The 25,364-nt window shown below is 47.4% G+C and overlaps 1 protein-coding gene across 2 annotated transcripts in view; it reads left to right on the forward strand.

Annotated features, from left to right (window-relative positions):
- The first annotated feature begins 13,726 nt into the window (after nt 1-13,726).
- Nucleotides 13,727-25,364, forward strand: part of ST8SIA2 (ST8 alpha-N-acetyl-neuraminide alpha-2,8-sialyltransferase 2) — a 58,488-nt gene continuing 46,850 nt past the window's right edge. Inside the window, exon 1 of one of the 2 annotated variants that reach the window (XM_027083092.1) lies at nt 13,727-13,921. In XM_027083092.1, coding sequence (XP_026938893.1) covers nt 13,824-13,921 — 98 coding nt within the window. In that variant the 5' untranslated portion in view covers nt 13,727-13,823. The remainder of the gene's footprint in view (nt 13,922-25,364) is intronic. The other variant, XM_027083093.1, reaches the window with a different exon arrangement.

Raw genomic sequence — 25,364 nt, forward strand, 5'->3', positions numbered from 1 at the left:
CCTTCCCCCTCCCTGTATCCTCCAGTCCATTTTCTACATCTGTGTCTCTATTCCTATCCTGTCCCTAGTTCTTCAGAACCATTTTTTTTTAATTCCATATATATGTGTTAGCATATGGTATTTGTTTTTCTCTTTCTGACTTACTTCACTCTGTATAACAGAATCTAGGTCCATCCACCTCACTACAAATAACTCAATTTCGTTTCTTTTTATGGCTGAGTAATATTCCATTGTATATATGTGCCACATCTTCTTTATGCATTTATCTGTCGATGGACACTTAGGTTAAAATGCAACCTAACTTCTGTATGCACAAATGTCACTTATTTATGAGTTAAGGACTGCATAGTATTCCACTGAATAGCCATCACATGATTTATTCATGAAACCCTATTGCCAGACAATTGGTTGTTTTCGATTTTCCATTTCTATAAACGATGTTGCTGTGAACATCCTTGTAACTAAACATTTCCACACTCATTTATATGTTTGCTTAGGAAAACATTTCTAGAGATGGATGGAATTGTTGGGTAGAGGACATACTCTTTTTAAAGACTTTTGTTATGTTATGAGGTGTTTTTAACTGATCTCCATTTAATGGACTTAGGTTAACAAAAGGCCTTCATTCCTCTCTGTAAATCGTACTGCTGCTCCTAGAGCATAATGGCTGTGCAGGAGCAGGCCTCTTCCTGGTGGGTCTGCCCATTTCCATTCTCACTGACCATCAATTCCTCTATAGAACAGATGTCCCATATAACATGATTTCCATTGTATCACTAGGTTTGCCCTCCAGAGAAGTTGCTCCAAATTACCCCCCTGTGAACAGTATATGGGATTATCCCCCTCTATTTAAAATCTATTATATGAGAAGGTGCTGACCCATCCTCAATAAAGTGCACACATGCTGGGTTCTTTTCCTAACAACAATGTGAGTTTCACACAGATCTAGTTCTTAGATGCCCCTGGAGCCAAGCACAGATCACAGGTATGTGAATCAGACTAGATGTTAAAACAACAGGGAGTGGTGGACCCTGTTGAGAGCTGAAGTCTGTGGCCCACTAAAGGCCTTTAGACTCAAAACATTTTAAACTACTTTGCTGGCCCAAGAAGATATTTTTGTGACTCAGCGTAAACTTGGGCTATGAGTTTATGATCCATGATTTATACTTGAGAGACACTTGGCAAAAAATAATTTCCTCTGGACATGGAAAAATGCAATCTGTCAGCAAAGCCAACTGCCCTAGATAGGTGACACTTAAGTCTTTACTCCAAAAATGTCATATGAAATGGGTCAGCAGGAACTCCAAGATGGACAAAGGGCATGAAGATTAATAAACATTCTCTTCTTGGGAAGCAAAACTAGGTGTCATAAAAAGTATAAATGAATGAACAAATGATGACAGCTTTTCTGGTACTGTGTTCCCTTCCTCCCTACCTGCTACAGGAGTAGAACACTCTCACTTTCAGAACCTGCGAGTAATGGGAGATGCATTTATAAATACTCCCACACTTGCCATGAATCTCCACATCCCTGGAGGACTGACTATAGGAATCCATTAAGTTAATGAGGAGTTGGGTGCAGCTATATCTATGCAACATGTGACAAGTGTCACCTCATAATTGAATTGGGGATCTTTTGCAAAGACTCTGAGGGAAAAGCTCTGGCTTCAGTTTCTTAAAAATCAGATTGCTGGGCACAGAGCTGGGCACATAAGGGGAGGATGTTTACTAGGGTCTTGTGGCAGGTGTGTGAGCTGTGAGGACACAAATACTGTCTTAATATCACCCTCTTCCTCCTCCTTCAAGGAAGTGGATTTGCTGTTTTATATCCCTTTCTTTGGGGGAGGGGAAGGGATGTCAAGAGAAAGACTCTGGTTTTTGGTCTAATTATATGTCAGGATATCTGGGGAAAGTGGGGACATTTCATATTTTTAACTTTTTGATTTAAAACAGCTAGAAATGTACATCTTACTGTGGTTGTGCCCAAATCAGGAATAGTGCAAAGTGTTGATTTATTATTGATTTTCACTGATGGTGCAAGGCGTCATTCTATTACTGATTTTGTTATTGATTGTTTGAAGAACTGCTCAAATTTAATTCCTTCACCCAAGCTAGAAGGGGCATTAAGAAAAGGACTCCTCTGAAGAAATACCTTGGATTCCTCTGAAGGAATAACTCGGATTTTCCAACTAGTTTTTGATCATCCACATCCATATCCCCTTGACTTGTTTGCCTTGGATACTCATTTCCAGAGATACTACTGTAACGACTTTTTCATCTCAATTCCAGTTACATTGTGATTGAAACTGGCTTCTGAGACAGGTCAATAAGCAAAATGTAAGATTCTTGCCTCTGTAGGTGATTGTCTCCTCGCTATACTCCCATTCTCTCAATTTCCCTTTCGACTCTTCGTGGTCCAGTACTTTCCTGGCACTGGCTCAGCCCAGGGATACCACGTCATTCTGGGTAAGCCCGACCCCCACCCCGCCGCCCATCTTGCACAGTGCCACCTGGTGGTTTCCCTCAGCTATTACAGCAGGACAACAAAAGCAGTTGCGGGGGAAAAGCTTATCAAATGAATGGAAATGAAAGCATCCAGGACTGACTGCATAAAAGAAATCAAATGACTGATAGAAAAAATTTCCTCCTTTTGTGGAACGGCCATAAATTCACAAGTTGTATGAATGCAGAGTAAGGATTGATTCTGCAGGGACTAGTTTACAAACATCCAAAACTATATTCCTATCCACATCTTCTTTGAAAATACCTTTTATATTTTATTTTGTCAGTGAATGAAGGATGACTTTTGAGTGGTAAACCTCTCCCTGTGAAAGCCTCTCTTTACCGGCTTCTGAAAGCAAAACTGTAAAATGGTTTTCTATTATCTAAAAAATTATGTTGAATCATCAATATTATTGATACTTAAGAGTTTATCCTTTCAAACGGCTGCAGCGACCTTGCAACAACAATTCAAAGAGTCTCTTCATTCAAAGAGTCTCCCTCTCATAATCTCACAATGGCTAGCTGTGCACTGTTGTCCTGGGTCCTGGCTAATATTTTTCCGTGTGAAGGAAAAAAGAACCAAGTGGCAGTAATCTTTTTAGTATTTATCTTCTTTTTTTTTTCTTTCGCTATGCTTTAGAAATAACAACAAAATGTTTCTGAGATGTGATTTTTAAATTTCCCTATTTTTAAAAATAGATGCTGCTTAGTGATTTCTGCTTTGTCGTTATTTGTGGTCAATTCCATTCTAGAAACGAAGGAAAAGAAGTTCTTTTCCTGCCAGCTTCATCTTTCCCATTGATTTCCTTTCCCAACACATGCCCCTAATGGAGCTTGAAATGAATGCAGCTTTGCTTTTGTTTTCTTCCTTTGCAGGGGCACACCTCTGCCAGAGGCCAGCTGTGGTCTGATCCTGGGGCACTCATCCTGCATGAAGGACATCTGCCCCTCCCAGCGGCTGGCACACAGACATGGTAAGGAAGGGGAGGTGAAGATGCCATCCCCTTTGCTAGGCCTGGAACCACAAGAGAATAGTATCCTTTGAAATGAGCTGAACTATAGGGAAAAAAAACAAAAGGTTTATAAAACACATAAAAGCTAAGACGTTACCAATTCAAGTAGAAAATAGGATGACAGTGCTGAGAATGTGAGGGGGGGCGGTTTATAAAAGGCCAAAGGAACTCACTTATATCTTGAAAACTACAAAATAAGAAATAGAGTTACAGATGTAGAGAATAAACTTATGGTTACTGGGGGTAAGGGGAGGGGAGGGATAAATTGGAAGATTGGGACTGACACATATACACTACTATATCTAAAACAGATAACTAATAAGGACGTACAGTATAGCACAGGGAACTCTGCTCAGTACTCTGTAATGGCCTATATAGGAAAAGAATCTAAAAAAGAGTGGATGTATGTATATGTATAACAGATTCATTTTACTGTACACCTAAAACTAACACAACATTGTAAATCAACTATACACCCCCCCCAAAAAAAGAATGACAAAACTCATCAAATTGTCCAAATGGGGATTATTCACACAAAGGAAAAGGGGAAAGGAAGGACATGGTAAAGAAAGTCTTCCAAGTTCTCCAGCTGTCACTGGGTCTCTCTTTCTTCCTGACCTTCCCTGTAAGCTCTAGAAGCACAGTCCGCACAAACAGCTGAATCAGTGGATGTGAGAGAGTTTGGCCAAGGAGCTCATGAGCACTTACAGAGGTAAAATAACCCACAATGGGGCCCTTCTGGGTCTGAGACTCCAGTTTTTTTCCTTTTGGAAGAAAACTGAAAGAGTAAACTGGCCTTCCTAATCTCTCCGGAACCCATGCGCTGCTATATTGGGAAAATCTTGTGGCATTTGTCTGACTCAGTATGTGAGCAATTTAAGTGCTCACCAGGGTGGCTGTTAGGTGCCCAGTCTACCTCCCACTGATGTCAGATGGCTAGAGGCGGCTCCCAGGGCCACTCAGGAAAATCTACTAAACAGCTTTCGGACCAAAAGAGGGACCCAGCTCTCATCTGTCATCTCAGTGAATTTCCAGAAACCTAAGAAATGGACTGTATTTCTTCACTGGATCGTGGTTATAGCTGGGGTTCTATTACTGACTAAGGACTTGGAAGCAAGTAAATCATAGCTATCACCAATAATATGCTTACGTCAAGGCAGGTACACAGCTAGAAATCTCCATAATCATTCAGAATTGTCAAAAGTATCTCCCTGTATGTAAACTTTTAGTCTAAGCTTCAATTGCATGTGGGATCCCAATGTACTATGAAGAATATTTGTAACATAAAAGCATGCAACTCTACTTGGTGGTAAAGATAGTCTTTCCAAGAAAATGTTCACTGTAATAAACGTTGAGTAGTAATAATACCCTTTTAGAGTTTGGATGAGTTTGAGACAATTTGGATTTAATAAATTTCTAAAAATATATATGTTGTCTGGGGAAACTTAAATTACGGCTTTCTTTTTCATCTCAATAAATTTCCTCCCAGCAAAAAAAAAGGATATTTCAAGATGTGTAGTGGTCACCTAACTGCATTTAAAGTGAGGATTATTCTTCTCAAAGAGAGCTGTGCACCATAGGATGCCTTGAAGGCCTGGACAAGAACTTTATTTGTGAAGATTTGAAAAGAAAGGATGTCTTTATGAACTTCATGTTTCTTTCACCCTCACCCTTCATTTTAACAGATCGTCAGTATTGTTGCCAGCATGAAACCATGGTCGGCAGAATTTGAGCAATGGTGGGGCAGAGGGGAAGAGGCCCCCTCAACCCCTGCGAGTTGCAAGATTTGGGGCAGCATGTGGGCGTTAAGCCACTGTCTCCTCTCTCTGCAGGTGGCTCTCTGAATCGCCCCTTTGCTCCAGAAGCTGGGGCTGGGTTGAGATGTAGAACAACCAACAGAGAAATCCAGGTTAAGTGATGATCAGTGACATCAGGTGAGAAGTATATGAGAGGGAAGACTCGCCAAGGCTCCCAACATGAGTGGGGCACGGTTTTGTAGACCGTGCTTTCCTTCATTGTAAATTGCAATATGAATACTAGGTAGATGTTTACGAAACATCAAAGAAAGATTGGAAATTGTTTGCAAAACCAATTTTCTTAATATGTGTGTTTATATTGGGTTATTGAGAAAGAATATTAAACTTTGGGAGAAAAAAATTCAGTGCAGAGAAAATAGGCATGACAAATTTTAATGACATTTTTCTTCATTACAGAGTCATTTATGATCATTGTAGAAAATTTTATAAAACAGAGAAAAGTGTGTAGAAAAATACAGATCCACTCAAGTTTTACCATCCAGCAATAACCACTGCTCACATTTTATATATATATCCTTTCTATGTTTGCATTATCCTAAATAATAAATGAAAGTCCATATGTGATGAGCATTTACTTTATGCTAGAATTCCATGTACTTTAGATACGTTATCTTAGTTCATTCTCACGGAAATTTGTGAGCTGAGTATTGTTATTTTCCTCACTTAATATTTAGGAGACTGAAACTTGAATACAGATCACACAAGAAGCTAAATTCTGAACAGTGATCTATGTGATGTGGAAATCAACTCTAAACCAGAACTACTCAAAGTGTGGTCCATGGACCAGTACTGGTGTGTGAACTGTATGTTACTGATCCCTGCTGAGAGACGTACAGAAAGTAAAGACAAACATTTAGAAACTTTTATAACAATTTCACATTTGCAACATCTCTGTGTGTGATTAAGGGCTCCCCTAGATGAAGAGGGTTTGGGGATGCCTGACAGCCACAGTGAGTAGCCCATGGTGTGAAATGCATACTAGTCATGCAGAAGGACATGCACTGGTCTGCAATCAATGAGCAATTTAAAACCTAATAAAAATGCTGGTCCTGCACCATGAATAGTTTGAGGAGCACTGCTCTGTTTTTAAATGTAGGTGTTATTATTCAGCTATAGTGAGGCAAATGGATCAGGAGAGCCATCGAAAAGATAGTTTGTTACTCACAGTTCGAAGAGGAGGGGGCATGACATGCCATGCAGGACCACCAGGGGAAGCACCAGGGTCAGTCAGAAAGCAGAATGTGTAGGGAAAAAATGTGGGCAAGAGCCTTTATTGTGGTTTCCATGGAAAGGAATAGGTGAGGCAGGATAAGCAGGCTTAGGATAGGCTGGTTTGCATAATTTCAGTGGGCTCTGGGGCATAGGGGCTGTCTCTGGGTATCTGGTACTGGCCTTAGGGTATTTAGGACAAGGGGATAGTGGCCCAGACTGAGAGCCCCATAAAGACGTGGTTGGGGTGTAGACCCTGGATTGTCTGGCTTGCACATGAAAGGTACAATTCCAGGCAAATCCTTTACCATCTCTAGGAACTGACTACCCTGGGCAGGGTCTCCCTGTCTCTCCGGGGTCAGCAAGGATCCAGATGTCAAAGCATTAGAACCAAAATACCTGCTTAATACAAACCACTACACTGCCTCCTAGGGTGATAACAATGAAATAAAGGTAGGAAAATAGGGTGCTAAGAAACAGAAAATGCAACAACATGAAACTCAGCTACAGAAACAGCTCTGCTACCCACACACATGCTTATTTCTGGTCAGCAACTTCCAGCAAGTCCTTGCTTCACACAGTCATCTGAAGGCAGGCCTAATGAGGGTTTGTGTGCAGAGCTGGAGGTGGGAGAGAAAAAGCCTGCCGTGGTCTTTTCCATCCCCACTGTGGGAGAGCCTGCCAGTTGTCCCCCACATCTCTCCTTCCCTTCTTCCATGATAGACTTCTTAGCTGAGCACATAGAAGGCCAGAATAAAGATTTGTTCATGCTTCTCTTGCAGCTAGGCGTGGCCACATGACAGTATTCAGGACAAAGGGGCAGAAGCAGAAGTATCATGTGGCCAGTTTCAAGAACTTTCTTTTTGCCCTTGTCTCTTCCTCCATGCTATTGTTTAGAACTTGGATGTGATGGGTCACAAGGAAAGGGCCTCAATGTAGGGATGAGAGAGAGGAAAGCTGGAAGGACCTGAGTCCCTAAGGACCTTGGGGACCCCATGGCCAAATCAGCCCTGGCTATGTGCTTGGAGACTCGCACATGAGAAAAAACAAAAAACTTGGTTTTGGGCATTTTGTGTTTACTGTTGCTTGCAGCTAAACTTAATCCAAACTTATTCACTCATAAAACCACTGGCCTCTTGATCCTTCTGCAACTTTCCCCATCTGCTTTATCAAACCTAACTTGGGGAACTGGGAAAAAAAGACGTACAACCACAAATAATACGTTTGAGGAGAAGTAGAAGAGGACTCCTAAAGGGACATTGTACAAGAAACCCACTTGGGGCCAAGGGGCACTCCCCTTTAACCAGTGTTTTGTGCTAAGATCCCAGCAGGTGGATATTCTGATGAACGCTACCATGGCTTTGGAGACTATCCCATCTGGAGTCTACTTTACAAATGGTATTTCACCAAACCTGCTCACCAGGATGATGTGACTGTGGCAACTTCCTGTTGCCACTGGTCACCAGTGTTGTGCTGGAAATGCCTGATTGTTAAACAGGGCTGTCATTAAACATTAAAGTATATAAACTTACATTAATAAATTATATTAAAGGCAATGCATACTCGGAATGCATCACTTCTTAATTTTATTTTCTACATTTTACCTATGTTCTTTTTTTTAAATTTTTATTTATTTATCATTATTATTATCATTATTTGGACTTCATTGGGTCTTCGTTGCTGCACGTGGGCTTTTCTCTAGCTGTGGCGAGTGGGGGCTCCTCGTCATTGCAGTGCATGAGCTTCTTACTGCGGTGGCTTCTCTTGTTGCGGAGCACGGGCTCTAGGCACGCCGGCTTAAGTAGTTGTTTCTTGCGGGCTGTAAAGCTCAGGCTCAGTAGTTGTGGTGCATGCACTTAGTTGCTCTGCAGCATCTTCCTGGACCAGGGATTGAACCTGTATCCCCTGCATTGGCAGGCAGATTCTTTTTTTTTTTTTTTTTTTTTTTTGCGGTATGTGGGCTTCTCACTGTTGTGGAGCACAGGCTCCGGACGCGCAGGCTCAACGGCCATGGCTCACGGGCCCAGCCGCTCTGCGGCATCTGGGATTCTCCCAGACTGGGGCACGAACCCATGTCCCCTGCATTGGCAGGTGGACTCTCAACCACTGAGCCACCAGGGAAGCCCGGCAGGCAGATTCTTAACCACTGCGCCACCAGGGAAGTCCCTTATCTATGTTCTTGAGATCATTTCATGTATGGTCTGTACATGGTAGAAATACTATATCAACTCTTCTCAACGTTGCCTTCAGTGAGGTGATGGTTGGGGCTTGAGATTGGCCATGGCTGGAACAGGTATTGAGTTAGTTTCTACCATAATGGATAACACGGGACCAGAAGAGAAGTAGAGGTCCACACCCCTTGAGAATTTACAATCTCACTGAAATGTCGTGAAAAACTAAATAAAATTGGTATGTGCAGGAGAGCTAGCACTGAACTCAAGTAGAAGACAGGAGAGCTGAATTCTGTTCTCAGTTCTGAAATTAGCAGTGGGGCTGTGGTCAAGTCTTTTTGTCTCTGGGTCCCAGGGTTTTCCATCTGTAAAATCCCCCAGGACTCCAAGCTGCAGAAGAGCAGAAACTGTACCTACGGATCCCCACTACATCCCAGCCCTCTGGCAGAGTTCCAGACACATGACAGGTGATGCAGCAACACTTAAGTAAATGAGTGGCCAGGAGCTGTCTCTACCCACTCTTCCAGCTCTGAAAATATGGAGGTCCATGATCCAAACTGAGGTTAAAAGAAGAGACACAGAACTGAGTGCCAGGGATGGCGGGCTCAGGCCAGCTTCCTCAGATTCCTCAAGGGGTGGTGGCAGGTGAGGGGTCATGCTGGACTCAGCAAAGTTGGGTGAGCTGACTCAGAGAAAGCTGATTCCAGGATCGCAGTGATAATTTCGCTGAAGCACTGGTCAGAATAGAGAAAGGACATACCTTTTTTTTTTTTTGAACTGTAAGAAAGTATTTTTAATATGTGTATCTGACAAAGGACTGGTATCATGGATGCTTTTTTTTTTAATTGTATGATTCCTTTTTTTTTTTTTTTTGGTTAAACCCTTTTTTATTGAAGTATAGTTGATTTACAAAGTTGTGCTAGTTTCAGATGTACAGCAAAGTGAGGACATTCTTTTAGGTTTATCTTTGCCATCTGGTACCTGACTTCATGCTTTGGTTCAAACTACCTTTAATACCGCCTGAAGGGTTAGAAAAATCCCAGCAAAACTGAAGCATTTCCCCACTCTCTGCTAACACATCCAATTCTCTGGGGAGCACAGTCCCTTCCAAGATCTCCCGCTGATAATCCCAGAAACATTTACAGCAATTGCCTGGATATATTTCCTTCCTTTCTTTGGCTAATAGACAGTTTTACCACTTACAAAAGCTACAGATGGAATGCAGACGTGCCTGTTTACTTTTCCTTGTTATGGCTCGATTCTGATTTTGAAGGGTGAAAAGTTGCCTTTCTGAGAACATTCAAATTTAGAGTAAATTTCAGAAGGGAAGGCAGGTTCTCTCAGCTATTGGAGGTGCAGAAACACAACAGCCTATTAGTCTGTTCCAACTAAGATATTCTACGTCCTTACACCCCCCAACCCACCCTGTCCCACCAATAGCTGTTCATAGCTTCTGCTTCAGAGATGATGAAAAAGTCAGGTCATCACCACCTTGCAGGTCGTTAACATTCTAAAATGTTAAAAATGTCATAATTCTCTCTCTCTCTCTCTCTCTCTCTCTCTCTCTCTCTCTCTCTCTCTCGGAGAGAGGTCAAGGGTGATAGTTACCAGGTAAGAGTTCTGAATGAGAAAATTATTACTTATTATTGAGTTTTTAAAACAAGTTTGGATTGACTGAAAGGCCTAGGCTCTTTCATGTGGAAAGACAAAAATTGAGATGTATGACCATGGTCTCTCCAATGATGAAGGGTGTGCAGGGAGTGAAGATAAATTTGTTCCTTGAATCCTGACATCCCAGAACTAAGAAGATACAGTAAGAATCAAAGGCAATGGTAGCTTACAAATCCATTTAGAGCTGCCTGGAGTGCTGGAGGGGACCTTGGCAATCTGATCCCAGAAGTTGCTGTGGCCCGGGGAGGCCTAACTGAATTAAAATTTCCTCTCTGCCAGTTGAAACATCTTGGGCAATTTAGCCTCTTTTGAGTCTCCGTTTCCTCCAGCGTAAAATGAAGAAGGTGGTACCCATGTGAAAGGATTGCCAAAAGGATTCTTCATTACCACCTAAGAAGTAGTTCTGGTGAAAAGTCTATATATCTGGGGGTGAGAGATGGAGGGAGTTTAGTTAGATGTGTAAACGGTACATGCAGTTTTGAGTTTCTCCAAGTTTCAGCTCTGGGTTGCGGTTCCCACTCCTGAAGTTGGACCCTGGAAGGGGAAGCACGCCCTTAGCCAGTGTCAGGGATGGGAAGGGACCGCCCCATGACTGGGTGTGACTCGACTGAGCCCCTTCAGGGCTCTGCAGAGCTTCCTGTTCCTCTTTCCCTCATTAATACGCACTTCCCGGGGCCTGATGAGGTGCCTGAATAGCAAATAGACTCTATTAATTTGAGCTAAAATGTTAATGGGTAGTAGTGACTTTTCATTTGCTGCCACTCCCATAAACTCCTATATTTTAACCGACACATTCAATGACTTAGCTTAAAGAAATGATTACTGTGGGACCTTCCAGTTTCTTGGACAAACCAAGGCAGGAAAAAGTCACGCTTAAACAGAGGGGTCAGAAGGAGAGGAGGGGTCAGGATGGCCAAGCCAAGCGTGGGCCCACACGGCAGGTTACCCAGCATCAGCAGACGTGACACCTTTGATCCAATCATTCTTCCTCTTTCCAGATGCCAGGAACAAACTCAGTTTTTGGAGACAGCTGCAAGGGGTGGTGAATGTACACAGATCACTGTAAGAGTAGCTGGCCCACACAGACTCAAGCCCAAGTGCTTAGGGACAGCATTCCACAATCAACTATCACAAGGGTTCCCTATTATTCTCCGAGTAAAATCCCATCTCGATGACTCTCAGTGCAAGGACAGCCTCCACGTTACAAAGCTCGTGCTACTTCCCAGCAGATGTACTTGAGGGATGTTGCTCTTTGGGTCTGGTTACAAGGATTTCTCTATAAGGGATGGAACTATTCACCAAGTTTCTACTCCTCCTGGCCACTTATAATGACTCCTCAAGTGAGTCCAAAGAAGGAAGCCTCTGAGGCTGGGATGATAACATGGGTCACCTAATAGGAAGTGGAAATAGACTCTATTGTAGCAATGCTTATAGCAGCGATGTTTACCTGACCTGGGATAAATTTAGGATCATGGCAATCTCTCCACGATGTTCCGCATAGTAAGGGTGTAGTTGGTAGAGAAGCAGAGAGCTGGGGAGAGAGAGGCCAGCCAGTTCCTTCTTGCTTTTGCGGGTGATCTTATTAATCAATTATAAGCTATTCAAGAGGCCATAGCTGTATTGTAGCTCACAGCCCCTACCACAACTACAAATTTCCAGGTCTGTCTTCCTCGTGAACCATGAACCACTAGAGGGCAGGAAACATGTGCCTCTCTCTTCTTATGCTATCTCTAGCCCCTAGCACAGAGCCTGGCACAGAGTAGGTGCTCAATAAATACGGCCAAGTGACGGAGTGAATGGATGAGTGATTGAAATGTTAGGCAGCATAACAGCTGTATCCTGTTCTGTCCTCTCCCTATCCCACAATCCCAACCATTCATCTCAGAAAAACAAGGCAAAATGATAACAAATACAACTCCTACACACAAAGAGGCAGAAGAAGGCAAAGAGGCAGAGCACAGCCAGTGCTTTGGAGGGGAAATCAAAAAGGCCCTCTTACCAACCCAGAGTTCTTCTGAAGGGGCTTAGACACTGCCAGCTCCTCTCCAAGCCCCTCTGGGACCTGGCTCTGTATGGGTGGCCCCGGGGGCACAGCCAATCTGCTTCTCCCACTCATTCACCAGGGCTTTCCAGAGAGGACATTCCATGTAGCTTCTCACTTTCATAACCAGCTTGTCATTTCTGGGAAGTTTCCTGATTTCAGGATTGTTACAATTAGTGCAAGAAAAAGAAAATTTGGGCAATTATCTAATTCCAGTAAAACTTAATGGGGCCCTTCCCACCCCAGGCTAATGGTTGGTGCAAAATGTAATTTAAGTTAAGCTGTCTAAGGTTGGGGAAGCATAAAATATTCAGCACGGGGGGCATTACCCCTTGTGGGAGCCATATTTTCTAGCAGACCTTTAGACCAAGATAAGACTCCGGGGCGGGGATTATTGATTTTGCCAGGAGAGGGCAAGAGCTGGTAGGTGAAGCCCAGCTCAGAATTAGCACCGCGAGGGTCCAGGCAGGGCGGGCACTGAGCCTGCCATTGTGGGTAGAGCAGTCACTCCAGCAGGAGCCAGGGTTCTAGGCAAGGCTGCAAAAGCTCAGTCCACTCAGGGGACTCTCTGGACCCGGTCTCCTTGGGTCTATCAGTGGAGACCAAGATGACCGCCTGAAGGCGGTGGTTTCTCGGCGGTCGAGCACCTCGCCCACAAATTGCAATCTGCATCTCTGCCGAAGTTGGCTTGTCCTGGATATTTCTTCTCCCCTCCCCTTCCTCCACCACCTCTCCTAATTCGTCAACTGCTGAAACATCTGCCTGGCTGAAACGGCCTCCTCGTCGCGCGCGGGGGCTGTCCCCAGGTGTTAGTCTTTGTGTCGGTAAAACTTTGTGAGAAACCGAGGGCGCTGGACAAAGAGCGAGCGAGGGAGGGCGTTTGCCAGCCGGCGGGGTACGCCGGGCGGTGCGCGTTCTTCCCTGGGCTCAGCTCTGTACGCGGACGCACCCGGTGCCCCGAGCCCAGCCTCCTTAAGCGGGGAGTGGCAGGCTCCGGCCACATCCCAGCGCCCTCGGGAGCTGAAAGAAGCCAGGCGGGAGAAGCAAAGGCGGGAGGCTGGACACTGGAGTTGACTGGGGTGGGAGGAGGAGGGCAGAGGAGCTGAGCGAAGCTGTCAAACTGCGCGCGGAGCCCCGCGCGGGGCGGGGGAAGGGAGGGGAGGGGAGTAGAGAGGAGGGGCGGACGGGAGCTGAGAGGGAGCGAGCCGGCTCGCCGCGCCTGAGCAACCCTTGTCTGCCGCTGTCGCCACCGCCGCCGCCGCCGGCCCGGACTCGCCCGGAGCGCAGGGTGTCTGCCCCGCTGGGCGCCGCGCGCGGAGGCTCCCGCGCCTGCCGCTGCGCCCTCCAGCCCCAGCTCCTTGCGCCGGCCCGCGTGGGTCCCGGTGGGCGCGAACCCACCATGCAGCTGCAGTTCCGGAGCTGGATGCTGGCTGCGCTCACGCTGCTCGTGGTCTTCCTCATCTTCGCAGACATCTCGGAGATCGAAGAAGAAATCGGGTAAATAGCTGCGCCTGGGCCCGTGCCGAGCCCTGGCGGGATCTCTTACCACCCCGGTACTCCGCATCCTCCCTCACGCCCGCTTTGTGTGCGCCGCGCCCCCCTGTCGCTCCGCTGGAGAGCCGGGGGACGATTTTGGCCGGGGGTAGCTGTGCAGGGAGCCCAGGACTGTTTGGGGAGCGGAGGGTGGGGGCGCGGCTGCCACTGGGAGTCCCCGGGCAGGGAGCACTGCCAGCCTCCAGCTGGACCGCGTCGGGGAGCGGACTCGCCCACCCTGCCTCCTTGCCTCTGCATGTCCGCGCGCGTTGTCGCCGGGGTCGAGGGAGGGCGCCCGGGAGTGTCTGGGGCGGGCGGAGGGGCCGAGAGTGGAGGAGGCAGGAGTTTCTTTGTCTCCTGCTCGGCCGCTTTCTCGCCTGAGCAAAGTGGGCAGGGGGCGCGCGGGGATCTCTGTGCTGGGGGAGGGGATTCCCGGGCCGGGGCGGAGGGCGGGGTTCTTCACGGGCTCCCGGGAAGGCGAGTGTCCCCAGTACCTACAGACACGCACACGCGCCTCCCGCCGGCCCGGGAGCCCAGCACAGGGGTGTGGGCTGACACCGCTAGAGGCGGAGCGCGCGGGGGTTAGCTGAGATCCCTTCCCCACCCTCACCTGGCTTTGGGCGCTCAGCTAATCCCGCGGCTCCCCCTGTGCCCCCGGGTTCCTGTGCGCTCGCAGCGCCGCGATGGAGACCTTTCGGGAAAGTCTGTACCACCGCCCTCTCGTCTTCGGGGGCTGGGGAGGAGGATGCCTAGCACGCGGTCTAGCCCTCGCTTTTCTCCCGATCTCTCCGGGGGGAGCAGGGGGACCGCGAGCCCCTGCCCTGCCGCCGGACTTCCAAGAGTGCGCGCCTGCGGCGCGGGACGCACCTGCTGTGGGTCCTGGAGGCTGAGAGTCGCGCCCCGCCCCTGGGCCGGCCCCTCTCCGCTTCGCCGCTACAAAGAGCCACCAACCCGCTATAGGCAGGAGGGGGAGTGTGCAGCCAGGGTTCTGAGGGGCCCTTTGGAGAGCCTCCTGGCCCTGGGCAGAGAGAAAGTGAGGTCGCAGAGTGGGCAGAAAGTCCCTTCCTCCGTGGGGCTAGTCCCGCACCGCGTGCGCCCCTCCTTTGTCCCATCTGTTATTTCATTCACTATCAGCGCTAGTTGAGGGCTCGCTAAGCTGACAGATCCCTCAAAAGGGAAAGGCCAGTCCTGGTCCAGGATGCCAAGGCCCTAAGGACTCAAACCTGGGGCAGGCGCCACTACCTGCTCTTTCCTTTTCTCCTTGCCCCTTCCCATCTTGGCCACCGCAGAATTCCTTCTGTGAACTCCAGCGCTCTTCAAGTACCAAACGTTTCTCTGCCTCTCCCTCCTCCTCATTCTCGGTTTCCCCAAGAGCTCAGAAAACTTTCACAAATAGTGTTCAGTTAATACACGACATGCTCCCACGCGGAGATAGAGAAACGCTACGTTCTGTAGCTGTTCGCCTCAAAAACGTGGATCGGAAAGGAAATCAGGCAAGACAAGTCTTGAGGTGATGGAGGACGCGGTGGGGAGGGTCTTCCTCTCGGCTCCCACACTCTTCTCCCAGATGTGGGCTCTGCCTGGCCCAGACCCCTTGCTGACCTTGACATGTGAGGGAAGGACCAGCAGCTGCCCATTGTTCTGCTATGAAAACGTAAGAGCTGCACCCATTCAGGCATCCCTCCTTGTCCATTCACTGAACTTTTACCGAATGTCTTCTATAGGCCAGTGACTTTTAAGTTTTCAAATGCAATCAACAAATCACTTTGCACATAATGCTACCCTTCCCTGCCAAATGTGTTGTAACGCCCCTACTCCCCACGTTAGGTTGTTCTAACGGTATCCAGAAATAAGCTGCAAGACCTGAGCTAAGAAGGGCATTTACATATATATTTAAATCCCAGGGCTCTTGTGCTATGGCTGTGTTTCATTGTTGGGGGGGGGGGGTCCTGCTTGGGCCCACACTGGGGAAAATTGTCTAACAATTTTGTGTCATCTGGTGTGATGTTATCCCCCCTTCTGGTGCCCCTGTCCGCAGGCTGACCCCTGACTTGACCAGTCCTGACCCAGGCCTGAGACCCCTCTCCCGCAGCCCCTCCTCCAGTCCCACCCCCCAGTCTTCCCCACACACTGTTAACTCATCTGGGATTTGCCATAACTGGGGGAGGAAGGACATGAAACAGAGGACCAGCATCCCTGCAGCCCCCTATATCTGTTTTTCAAGCCAAGTTTCAAGCTCAGTCACTTATTTAATCCTTGGAAGCACCCCAACTTTGAGCAGCCAGCGGGGGCTCAGTGCCCTAGTACAGTGGCCAGTGAGGCGGCGCCAGGAGCAGGACTCATCTTCCTCACCCTATGCTTTGCCTTTCCGGGAGACCTGGGATCATCCTCGAGACCACGGTGCTATTGCACCAGCCCTGCCCACCCTTCCCCTACTTGATATTGACCTGTGCTAGGGAAGATTACAAATTACCTGCCAGTACCACTCCCTGGGAGAAGACAGTTCTGTGAAAGGATGGCTGTTTCTGGAAGGCAATGGTGGCACCCTGTGATCTTTTAGGAAGGAAAGAAGGAAGGAAGGAAGGAAGGAAGGAAAGAAGGAAGGAAGGAAGGAAAGAAGGAAAAATCTCTTCTTGAAGTAAATTTTCCAAGGATTAACACATGAGAAGTAAAAGAGGAAAGACAACTTCATGTGTATCGTCTAGAGGAACAAAACTGAGATATATTTTTGCTAAACTCTTGATTCCTTTTATTATAAAATAAGGCTTTTGCTGTGGTGATCTCAGAAGTTCTGTCCTGCCCAAGGAATCATATAACGGGTTATGAAGGGCAGGGGTTTTCTTCCAGGGCCTATTTCCCTAGAGACACGTCTCTTCCTAAGTGATGATTTTCAAAGTTCTGTTTCTAAATTGCTTGCTTGGGGAAATGTCTCCCTAGGGCTGAATGAGGAAAAAAAAAATGTAAAATGCTCTTCAAAGCATTCAAAGAGTGAATTCAAATTCTAAATCAGAGATTGGGTGAAGCTTTGGTAAAACAGCCCCCATCAACTCATGCAGCACCCCAAATTTAGAGTCCGTTGGACCAAGTCGTAAGCTAAAACTCTTTTTCTGATTATCCCCTGGGCTTTAGTCTTGAGTGTAACCTTCAAGAGAGAGTTATGGGCATGGCTGTCTTGCCCACCGTGATGCCTTCAGAACCTGACACACAGAAGGCATTCAGTAAACATCTACTGAATAAATATCTTTCTGGGGTCTGGCCCAGTGATGGGCATACACGACATCCTTAGGGAAGGCTGACACTCACAGAGCCTTAGGGTGAGAAAGGAGTGCAGGGCCCCCCCCCTAAGAAACCTCCTCTCTTTTTACAATTAGGATAAATTTGACCCTGAGAAGTAGCATCTCTTATCCAAGATCACACCCTGGCTGGTTAGGGACAGGGCAAGCCTGCACAGGTCTCCTCACTTATAACCCAATGCCCTAGTCCCCAAATGAGGTCTCTAATCGTAAAACAGTTACAGAACTCTTGTTAAAGAGGATGTAGCTAGTAATAACAGAAATCATGGCAATGGTGAAGGTGAAGATGATGGTGGTCATTAACATTCATTTATTTATTGAGTGCTTGCTATGAACCAAGAGCTATTCCAAGTGCTTTATAGACGCTAACACATGTCATCCTCCTGGCAACCCAATGGTCACCTACTAGTGGTGCCAAAAGCTACTATTTGTTGAGCACAAATACTGCCAGACACCGTGCTTACTGCTTTAAAGCACTAGCTCACTCAGTCCTCACCAAACCTCTTGAAGCTAGGTAGGGTGGCTATCTTTAGTTCATCAGTGAGGAAACTGAGGCTCAGAGAGGTTGTATAACTTGCTTGTGATAAAGCAAAAGACCCTAATTCTAGGAGAAGCCAAAGCCCCTGTCTTGACTGCCGTGCTAGACTGCCCTGTCCTACGAATTCTTTGCCCCCTGCAGTAACATTACATAATAGGTCTCAGAACTAGCCTTCCTAACTCATCCCCCCGCATCCTTTCAAAGGCCCAGTTTTCCTAAGAGCCTGGTCTGACTTAGTAGTTACCTGCTCCCTTGCCCTCAGCGGTTTAGAAGGAGGGAAGTTGAGTAATGAGGATTGGAGAAGGACCCGGGGCTCGTCTCCCCAAAGTGCCCCTCTGGTCCAGTCAAAGTTCAGTGTGATGCTATACCCTGGTTTGCCAGACAAGCTCACTGGCCATGGGCCTGAGCATCCCAGACTTATAGGTGGGGCCTTGGGCTAACGCTTCTGAAGGAGAGAAAACTCCCATTCCATTGCAGCCCTGATTCTGATGTCAGTAGAATGCGCCTTCCTCACTTCTACACACCACAAGATTGGGCATCCAGGAACCTGGACTAGGTGATAGTTAAAGATGCTTAACAACTGGTCCCTCTCGGGCACTGACCTGTGAGAATGGACATCTGACTGGTCAGAACTGATGCCGTCCAGTACACCATGATCAGGGTCCTGGTGCCCCCCAAACATCAGACACTGTCTGGGAAGGTAATAGACAAGGAAGGACTAGCTCTGACCCTCAGATCCGTGGGCTGGTAACTACTGCCATCAGCTGAGAATGAGGTGAGGTGCACCTTTTAGTGGATGAGTCCAGGTGGATGAGAAAGGAAATGACCTTGGGCAGTTGCAGTCCAGGCACATATTTGCACAAGGCCGTGCAACATTTTTTTAAAGCCCACTCTTCGCCCCAGTCCTCATGTACTTCACTCAAGTATAAACATGATTGGAGGATAAAATAGGACAGAAAGAAAGTCTGGTGTTTAACTGACTTGCTCCAAGCCCTTGTTGCCAACTGTTCCTAGCATCAAATTTAAATTGCAAATACATATCCATCTTAGAAACCAATTCACCACTCAGGGCCTCTTTCCCCTTGTAAAGCGGGGTTGCTGGATTTGAAAATTGCTTAGGTTTTACAAATTGGGGATGTTGTAGATCGCAAATGTTGAATACTTCTCAGAGATAGTGGAATTCTATAAAGGCTCCCATTGCTTTTAGCATGGCGTACAAGGTAATACCTAATCTGGCCCCAGCCTCTCTCTTCAGCCTTCCTGGCCTCCAGACATTCTGTGTTGCTCACAGTTCCCTGGAAGGTACCATGACTTCATGCCTCTGTGCCTTTGCACATGTTCTTACTGCTTTCTAGAACAACCTCCTTGCACACACTATTCTTAACCCCACACCCCACCCATCCTTACTTCCCCTCCCTCCTCCTTTAAGGCGAAGGCTAGTATCACCTCCTTTGCAAAGAATTCCAGGACCCCAGACCTTCCTTGGACAGTCTGGGGTAGCTGCCTCTCCCGTGTGTACACTTAGCATCCCATAGTGACAGTATCCTATGGAGATGGACTCAACAATTTTGTTTTATTTTTTCCCTTATCCCCAGCCCCTGGTGATAAGTATATGGTTTAGTAAATAGAGCCCATAAAGTATTTTTAGGATGAAACAAACTTGGGCCTAGCACATGGCAAAAGTAAGCATTCAGCCTTTCTGACCCCAAAGGTCTACACGATTCTAATAACAATTAAACACCCTCCACTTGCTCAGAAAGCCCCTTGCTTTTCCCAACATGTGTATCCAGCATGGAGGCCACAGCCCAGTTAAGGGCACAGTTTTCATTGTCTCAGAATGTTGTAGAACAGGCCAATGGGAATGAAAGCACCTTTTTAATTTGTAGCTTTCCCACTGTCAGTTCAGATAAAAAGCAAAGCTGTAGAGCCCCACCTCCAAGCCTCTGTCCAGCTCATTTTCTCCAGAGAGCCCTTTCTAGCCCTGCCACTGCCAACAGTGCCAGCGCCTCCCCCATCCTCCTTCTGCCTGGAGAGGAAGTGCCTGCTCTGTCCATCTTTATCACCTTAACGGCTTCCACACTGGCGTTAAGAGCAGACTTAAGTTGGGGCCAACTGTTTCCTTCCTAGGGCTGGTCCCCAGAAAGGATGCTGAACGGAAAGGCTGTGTTGTGTGTTTGAAACATTGAGGGAGTAAGAAGTAAGAGGTCAGGTTGATGTGTGTCATCTCAAAGATTTTCTCTATTAAGCACTTTTAAGTGGTGTTATGATTTTCAAACACTGGTCAAACCAGGGAATCGTGACGGATTAGCCAAGACTCATAGCAGCTGCAAGGACCCTCAGTGGGTTTCAGGAGCCTCGCACCTCTCAGCTGCCTCAAGCAAAAACAAATTCAAGAGGCAGGTGGAAAGATACAGTGAAAGGAGTAAGGCAGGGGCAGGAACATGAATGCCACCATGGGGGGTGGTCAGGTGGCCGCCTCCTGCCAGGGAACAGGGACAGGTCCACCTCTCCAGGAGAAGCCCCAAGGTGAGACGCTTGGGTGTCATCTGCGCACAGGGAAACCATCCCCTGTGAATGAGTGACTGCTGGTCTGGCGCTTGTCCTTAAGTGTTGGGATTAGTCACTCTCCTGGGGGGCAGCTGGGCTGGATTTAAATTCTCCCCAGTCTCCTGCATTTGGTCACTTGGCTAGGAAGCCGCCCACTGTCCTGACAGGACCTGTTTGTCACAGCATTTTCTTAGCTTCAGCTGTCACAGACTTCGCAGTGGCAAAGGGAACTGCTCAAGGGGTGTCTGTATTACACACGGCAGGGAGCAGCTCCTCCGGACACTTCTAGCACTTGGAATCCTGATTCGCTGCTCTTGGAAACCCAGCGTCCTGCCTTGCTGTGTGGGTGTGTGTTTGAGTTCTGAAATTGCTCTGTGAGAAGGAAGCTCCTGGCTCTGTCACAGAGTTTCCTCAGCACTTTGCTCTTATTGTTGGAGAAACACGGAGACGCTCAGCTCTGCTTCCTGGTCCCCTTTTAAGGCTCCGGGCTACAATTTCTCCTCCTTCTCTTAGTTGATGGCTGGAGGTTGAAATGCCCCTGAGATCAGCATTTCCCAGTGCTGATGGGTGGTGATCCAGAAGGAAAAAAGAAAAGAAAAAATAAAAATAAAAAACACAGTGTAGCCATGACAATTATGTTAGTTTCAAGTATGCCAACTGTCATTTCCCAAGAACTATCCTTTGAGATGCTGTTCTTTTTTTTTTTTTCTTTTGGGTATTGATGCCCTTTCTTTCCTGAAAGAGGGTGATGGTAGATAGTGGTTGTGATCTTTTTCCTAAACTGAGTCCCCAACCCCAATTCTTTGGAAATGTTACCGATCACTGAAATCTGTAGTCTGGGGTCTCAGTTTACCTTGAAGAGTAAACAGAGGGCATCGCTTCTAGAAACAGGGGCTCATGCCTCATACATCTTTCCTCCGTGGAGGCTGACGCCAGCAGAGAGTGACAAGAGTCATGTTTTGGGGGCGGGTCTGCTGTGTGCCCTGTGATAGCCTAAGCACTTTAGCTCTGTTCGCACCTGTAATCTTTCCCACAATCCTATGAGGTCCATATTGTTATTATCTCCATTTTATAATGAGGAACCTGAGGCACAGAACAGTTAAGTAACTTGGCCAAGGTCACATAGCTGGTCAGTTGCAGAGCGGGGATGGGAACCCAGGTTCCAGGGAATCAGTAGAACTCTCCCAAACGGACGTACGAAATGACATCCAGTGGGGAAAATATGCATGCTCGTGTTTCCAAAGGGTGAAGCTTGGAAAGAGAGAGGTCTGTGGGAGAGAGAAACCCGGAAAGCAGCAACGCTGGAAGAGAGCTCAGGAGACAGGAAACTAGAGGTGAGGCCGTAACGGCAGCCATATGGCAGCCCAGAAGATCAATGCGATTTAGGGTCGCCAAATCCGCAGCATCTTGTCTTGGAATGGTGCCCCCCACTCCACCTTCCCCCTTTCCCTCCTGTCCAGCCCCCTTTTCGTCCCCACCAGGTCTCATCAGAGTGGTTCTGGAGCACATTCGTTTGACCAACTCATTAGAGTAGACACACACACATACACACACACTGATGGGAGAGAAAAACAGCACAGACGATTAAGGCCTGGAGGAATTTTCTTCTGGGGAAAGAGAGAAGGGCTAGTGCAGTCCGCTTCCCGGAACCTGGCAAGGAGGGAAGAAAGTAGGCTGGGAGGGGACAGGCTTCTGCAGGGAGATTGTACAGGCCCAGGGAGCCCGTTTCCTGGGAGCTGACATTGTGCCGAGAGCTGCACGGGGCAATCTCTTAAGCCTCACAGCCGCCACGTTTGCTCATCTGCAGATGAGGAAGTAGGGGCCCAAAGGGGTGCCAAGACTTGCTAAGGACACACAGCCAGTAACAAGGAAATGAGGTGCTAGCCAAGATTGCCCGACTCCATCACCCACGCTGTTCATAGTGACTCTGTGTCCCCGAATCACTGGGCCGCCTGCCCCTGTCCCCCCTGCCTCCCGTCTCCTGCCTTGGGCCATTCTCTGTACCACAAAGACAGTTTGCAAAGGGAAGCTGGCAACATTAGGACTTCAGAAAGGACTCATGGCATATCAGGCGAGCCTCCCAAGCACTATGGCGACCGCGCCCTTGGGTGCAACGTCTCAGCAAGGCTGAGGAGGGGAGGGGCACACACACCCTTGAGCTCTGTCCTTGCTGCTAGGCTTCCCATCTCCAGTTTCAAGATCAAGAATATTGGCCATGCTCGGAGGAGCGCTACACAGGATTAATTCACACCTTCTTGCTTAGTAAAAGCCAGTGTGGCTTAAATAATGCAGCGGGGAGGCTAAGATACCCGGAGAAAATGAGCTGGTAAATTGATCAGGCGACTTTCGTTTGCTCCTCTCCTGTAAGCAGCAAAGCCCCTCCTACTGCACCTCTGAGGTTCCTAAGTTTGGGATTTAGCTCTAAGCGGACTCTGCCTGATGTCCAAACTATACCCCAGTCCATAGGTTTAGTTCCCAGGAGAGGCAAAGAGAAGGGCAAGAGAAAAACCCATAGTGGTGTACAGGTCCTGGCCCGGGCAGAGAGCCTCTTAGACTGCAGCACGAGAGCAGCAGCTCCTCGACAAATAGCTCCAGAAGACCGGGACCATCCAGCATTGGGGGTGGAGCCAGCTAAGGCTCTGCAGCCCCTTCCCCAGAGGGTACCGCCGCCAAAGCTCTACCCTCCAGCGTCATTAGGATGACTCCCTTAGGGCTTCTTTGTAAACCTCTCCCAGCTGCCAGCCTGGGGCCTTCCTTTTCTCCAGTCAGTAAGGACTGTCAAGTCTTCCCTATGAGCCAGACTCACTGCTCATGCCTCTGGACACTAGGCCACACCTTTGGAGCCCCTGGGAGCTGCTATGGAAAGACTGAGGCTCTAATCGCTGATGAAACACTTATTACCTGCGTGACCTCAGGCAGGTGGCTTCACCTCTCTGAGCCTCAGTTTCCTAATCTGTATAATGGAGTTACTAGTATCCAACTCACAGTGTTCTGAGGAATAAATTATAAATCGTGGGAATGTAAAATGGTGCAGCTGCTGTGAAAAACAACAGGGTGGTTCCTCAAAAAATTAAAAATAGAATTACCATCTGACCCAGCAATTCCACTTCTGGGTATATACCCCAAAGAATCAAAAGAAGGGATTTGAACAGATATTTTTATACCCGTGTTTATAGCAGTATTATTTGCAATAGCCAAAAAATGGTCCATCAACGGATGAATGGATAAGCAAAATGTGGTATGCATATACAACGGAATGCTACTCAGCCTTAAAAGGGAAAGAAATTCTGACACATGCTACAACATGGATGAGCCTTGAGGACATTATACTAAGTGAAATAAACCAGACACAGAGAACAGATGTTGTATGAGTCCACTTATATGACTAGAATAGTCAAATTCATGGAGACAGGAAGTAGAGGGGTAGTTGCCAGGAGCTGCGGGAGGGGAGTTGCTGTTCAGTTGGCACACAGAGCTTCAGTTTTGTCTGCAGGATGAGAACTCTGGAGACTGGTTGCACAGCAATGTGAATGTACATGACACTACTGAACCGTACAGTTGAAAATGGTGAAAATGGTAAATTTTATGTTAGGTGTATTTTACCACAACTAAACACACACATGCGCACACACACACACACACACACACACACACACAAATGAAAGCAGCCAGAAGGGTGCCTGGCAGGTGCTCAAGACACATTGATTTATTTGAAGAGCATAGTTGTGGTATTAACAAAGCAACGTCAATGTGAGTACTATTTAATTCAGAAAATGATATAGTACAAAAATCATGGTTGGGAGGCAGTAGAGGGAGAAAAAGAGAAAGGGACGTAGACTGGAATTAGAGATACACAAACCATTTCTTTGTTGTGAGCATATCTGGCTACACTTGCTGGAGGGGGCCCAAATTCCCAACACCTGGGATTTAGGACCTTGGAAAGTGCAAACATATACTTTTCATGGACTCTCTGTAACTACTCATTGGCCTGCCTTCCTGTCTAACTTCAGTGGAGGGGCCCATAAGGTCTCTGTCAAAGTCTAAACTGCATGGAAGTCAGGGAGCGGTGGGGGAGGGAAGCAGGGGAGAGAGAGGTGGGAGGCCAAGGGTGCCCAGACCACCCCTCCCTCCCAGATCTGGGTTCCTAGCTGCGCTTTTCTTACCATCTGCATCAGAGTAGCCATGGTTAGTGTTTTTGGCTCAAGGGAACAGAGAAGGGAGTTCCTGCTGGTCTGGAACCTGCTGAGATACAGCTGACTCTCCCTATTTAGGCTCGTGCCAGGCAACTCCCAGAAGACAACTGGAGTGAGCAAGTGCTGTGGTTTCCAGGGTCAGGCAGTCCCAAAACTGGGGGCTGTTACAAACAGTGCCGGCCCCACCCCAGAGTTTCTGATTCAGCAGGTCTGGGGTGGAGCCTGAAAACTGGCATCACTTAACAAGTTCCAGGTGATGCTGATATCTCTGGCCCTTTCGAGGACCACACTTGGAGAACAACTGGGCCTTGTCAATCAAAGTGTGGTTCTCGGACCAGCCACATGGGCTTCACCTGGAGTTTTGGTAGAAATGCAAAATCTCAGGCCTCACCCCAGACCCACACCTGATGAAATCTGCATCAGAACAAGACCCCAGGTAATTTGCTTACACACTCCCTGCACTGGTGGGAAGAATTGGTTTCATGGCCTTCTGCAGAGCCCCAGCCCAAGGCAAAGACCTTGGCCCATCAAACCAGGGGAAACTTGTCTGAGGATCCCTGTTGCCCATCAGAGTTGGCCTTGACTCTCAAAAGGATGTCAGAAAAATCAGTAATGGTTGTTATTACAGCTGGATGCCTGTGTGCACACTAGGGGTTTTCATACATTATTTCATTATAAAACCCTGGAAAAACCCATTTTATGGATGAGTAAACTGAGACTCAGGTAAAGTAACTGCTTGATAAACACAGAAAAAAGAACTGAATTTTATGAAGGTCTACCTGGCCGTTTCCGGGGTGCCGAGGTTTAGGCCTGTGGATTAACCTTCTTCTCTCCCT

The sequence above is a fragment of the Aethalodelphis obliquidens genome, unplaced genomic scaffold, assembly GCF_003676395.1.
Source record: "Aethalodelphis obliquidens isolate GAN/ISIS:26980383/991018 unplaced genomic scaffold, ASM367639v1 scaffold49, whole genome shotgun sequence".
Lineage (NCBI taxonomy): Eukaryota > Metazoa > Chordata > Mammalia > Artiodactyla > Delphinidae > Aethalodelphis > Aethalodelphis obliquidens.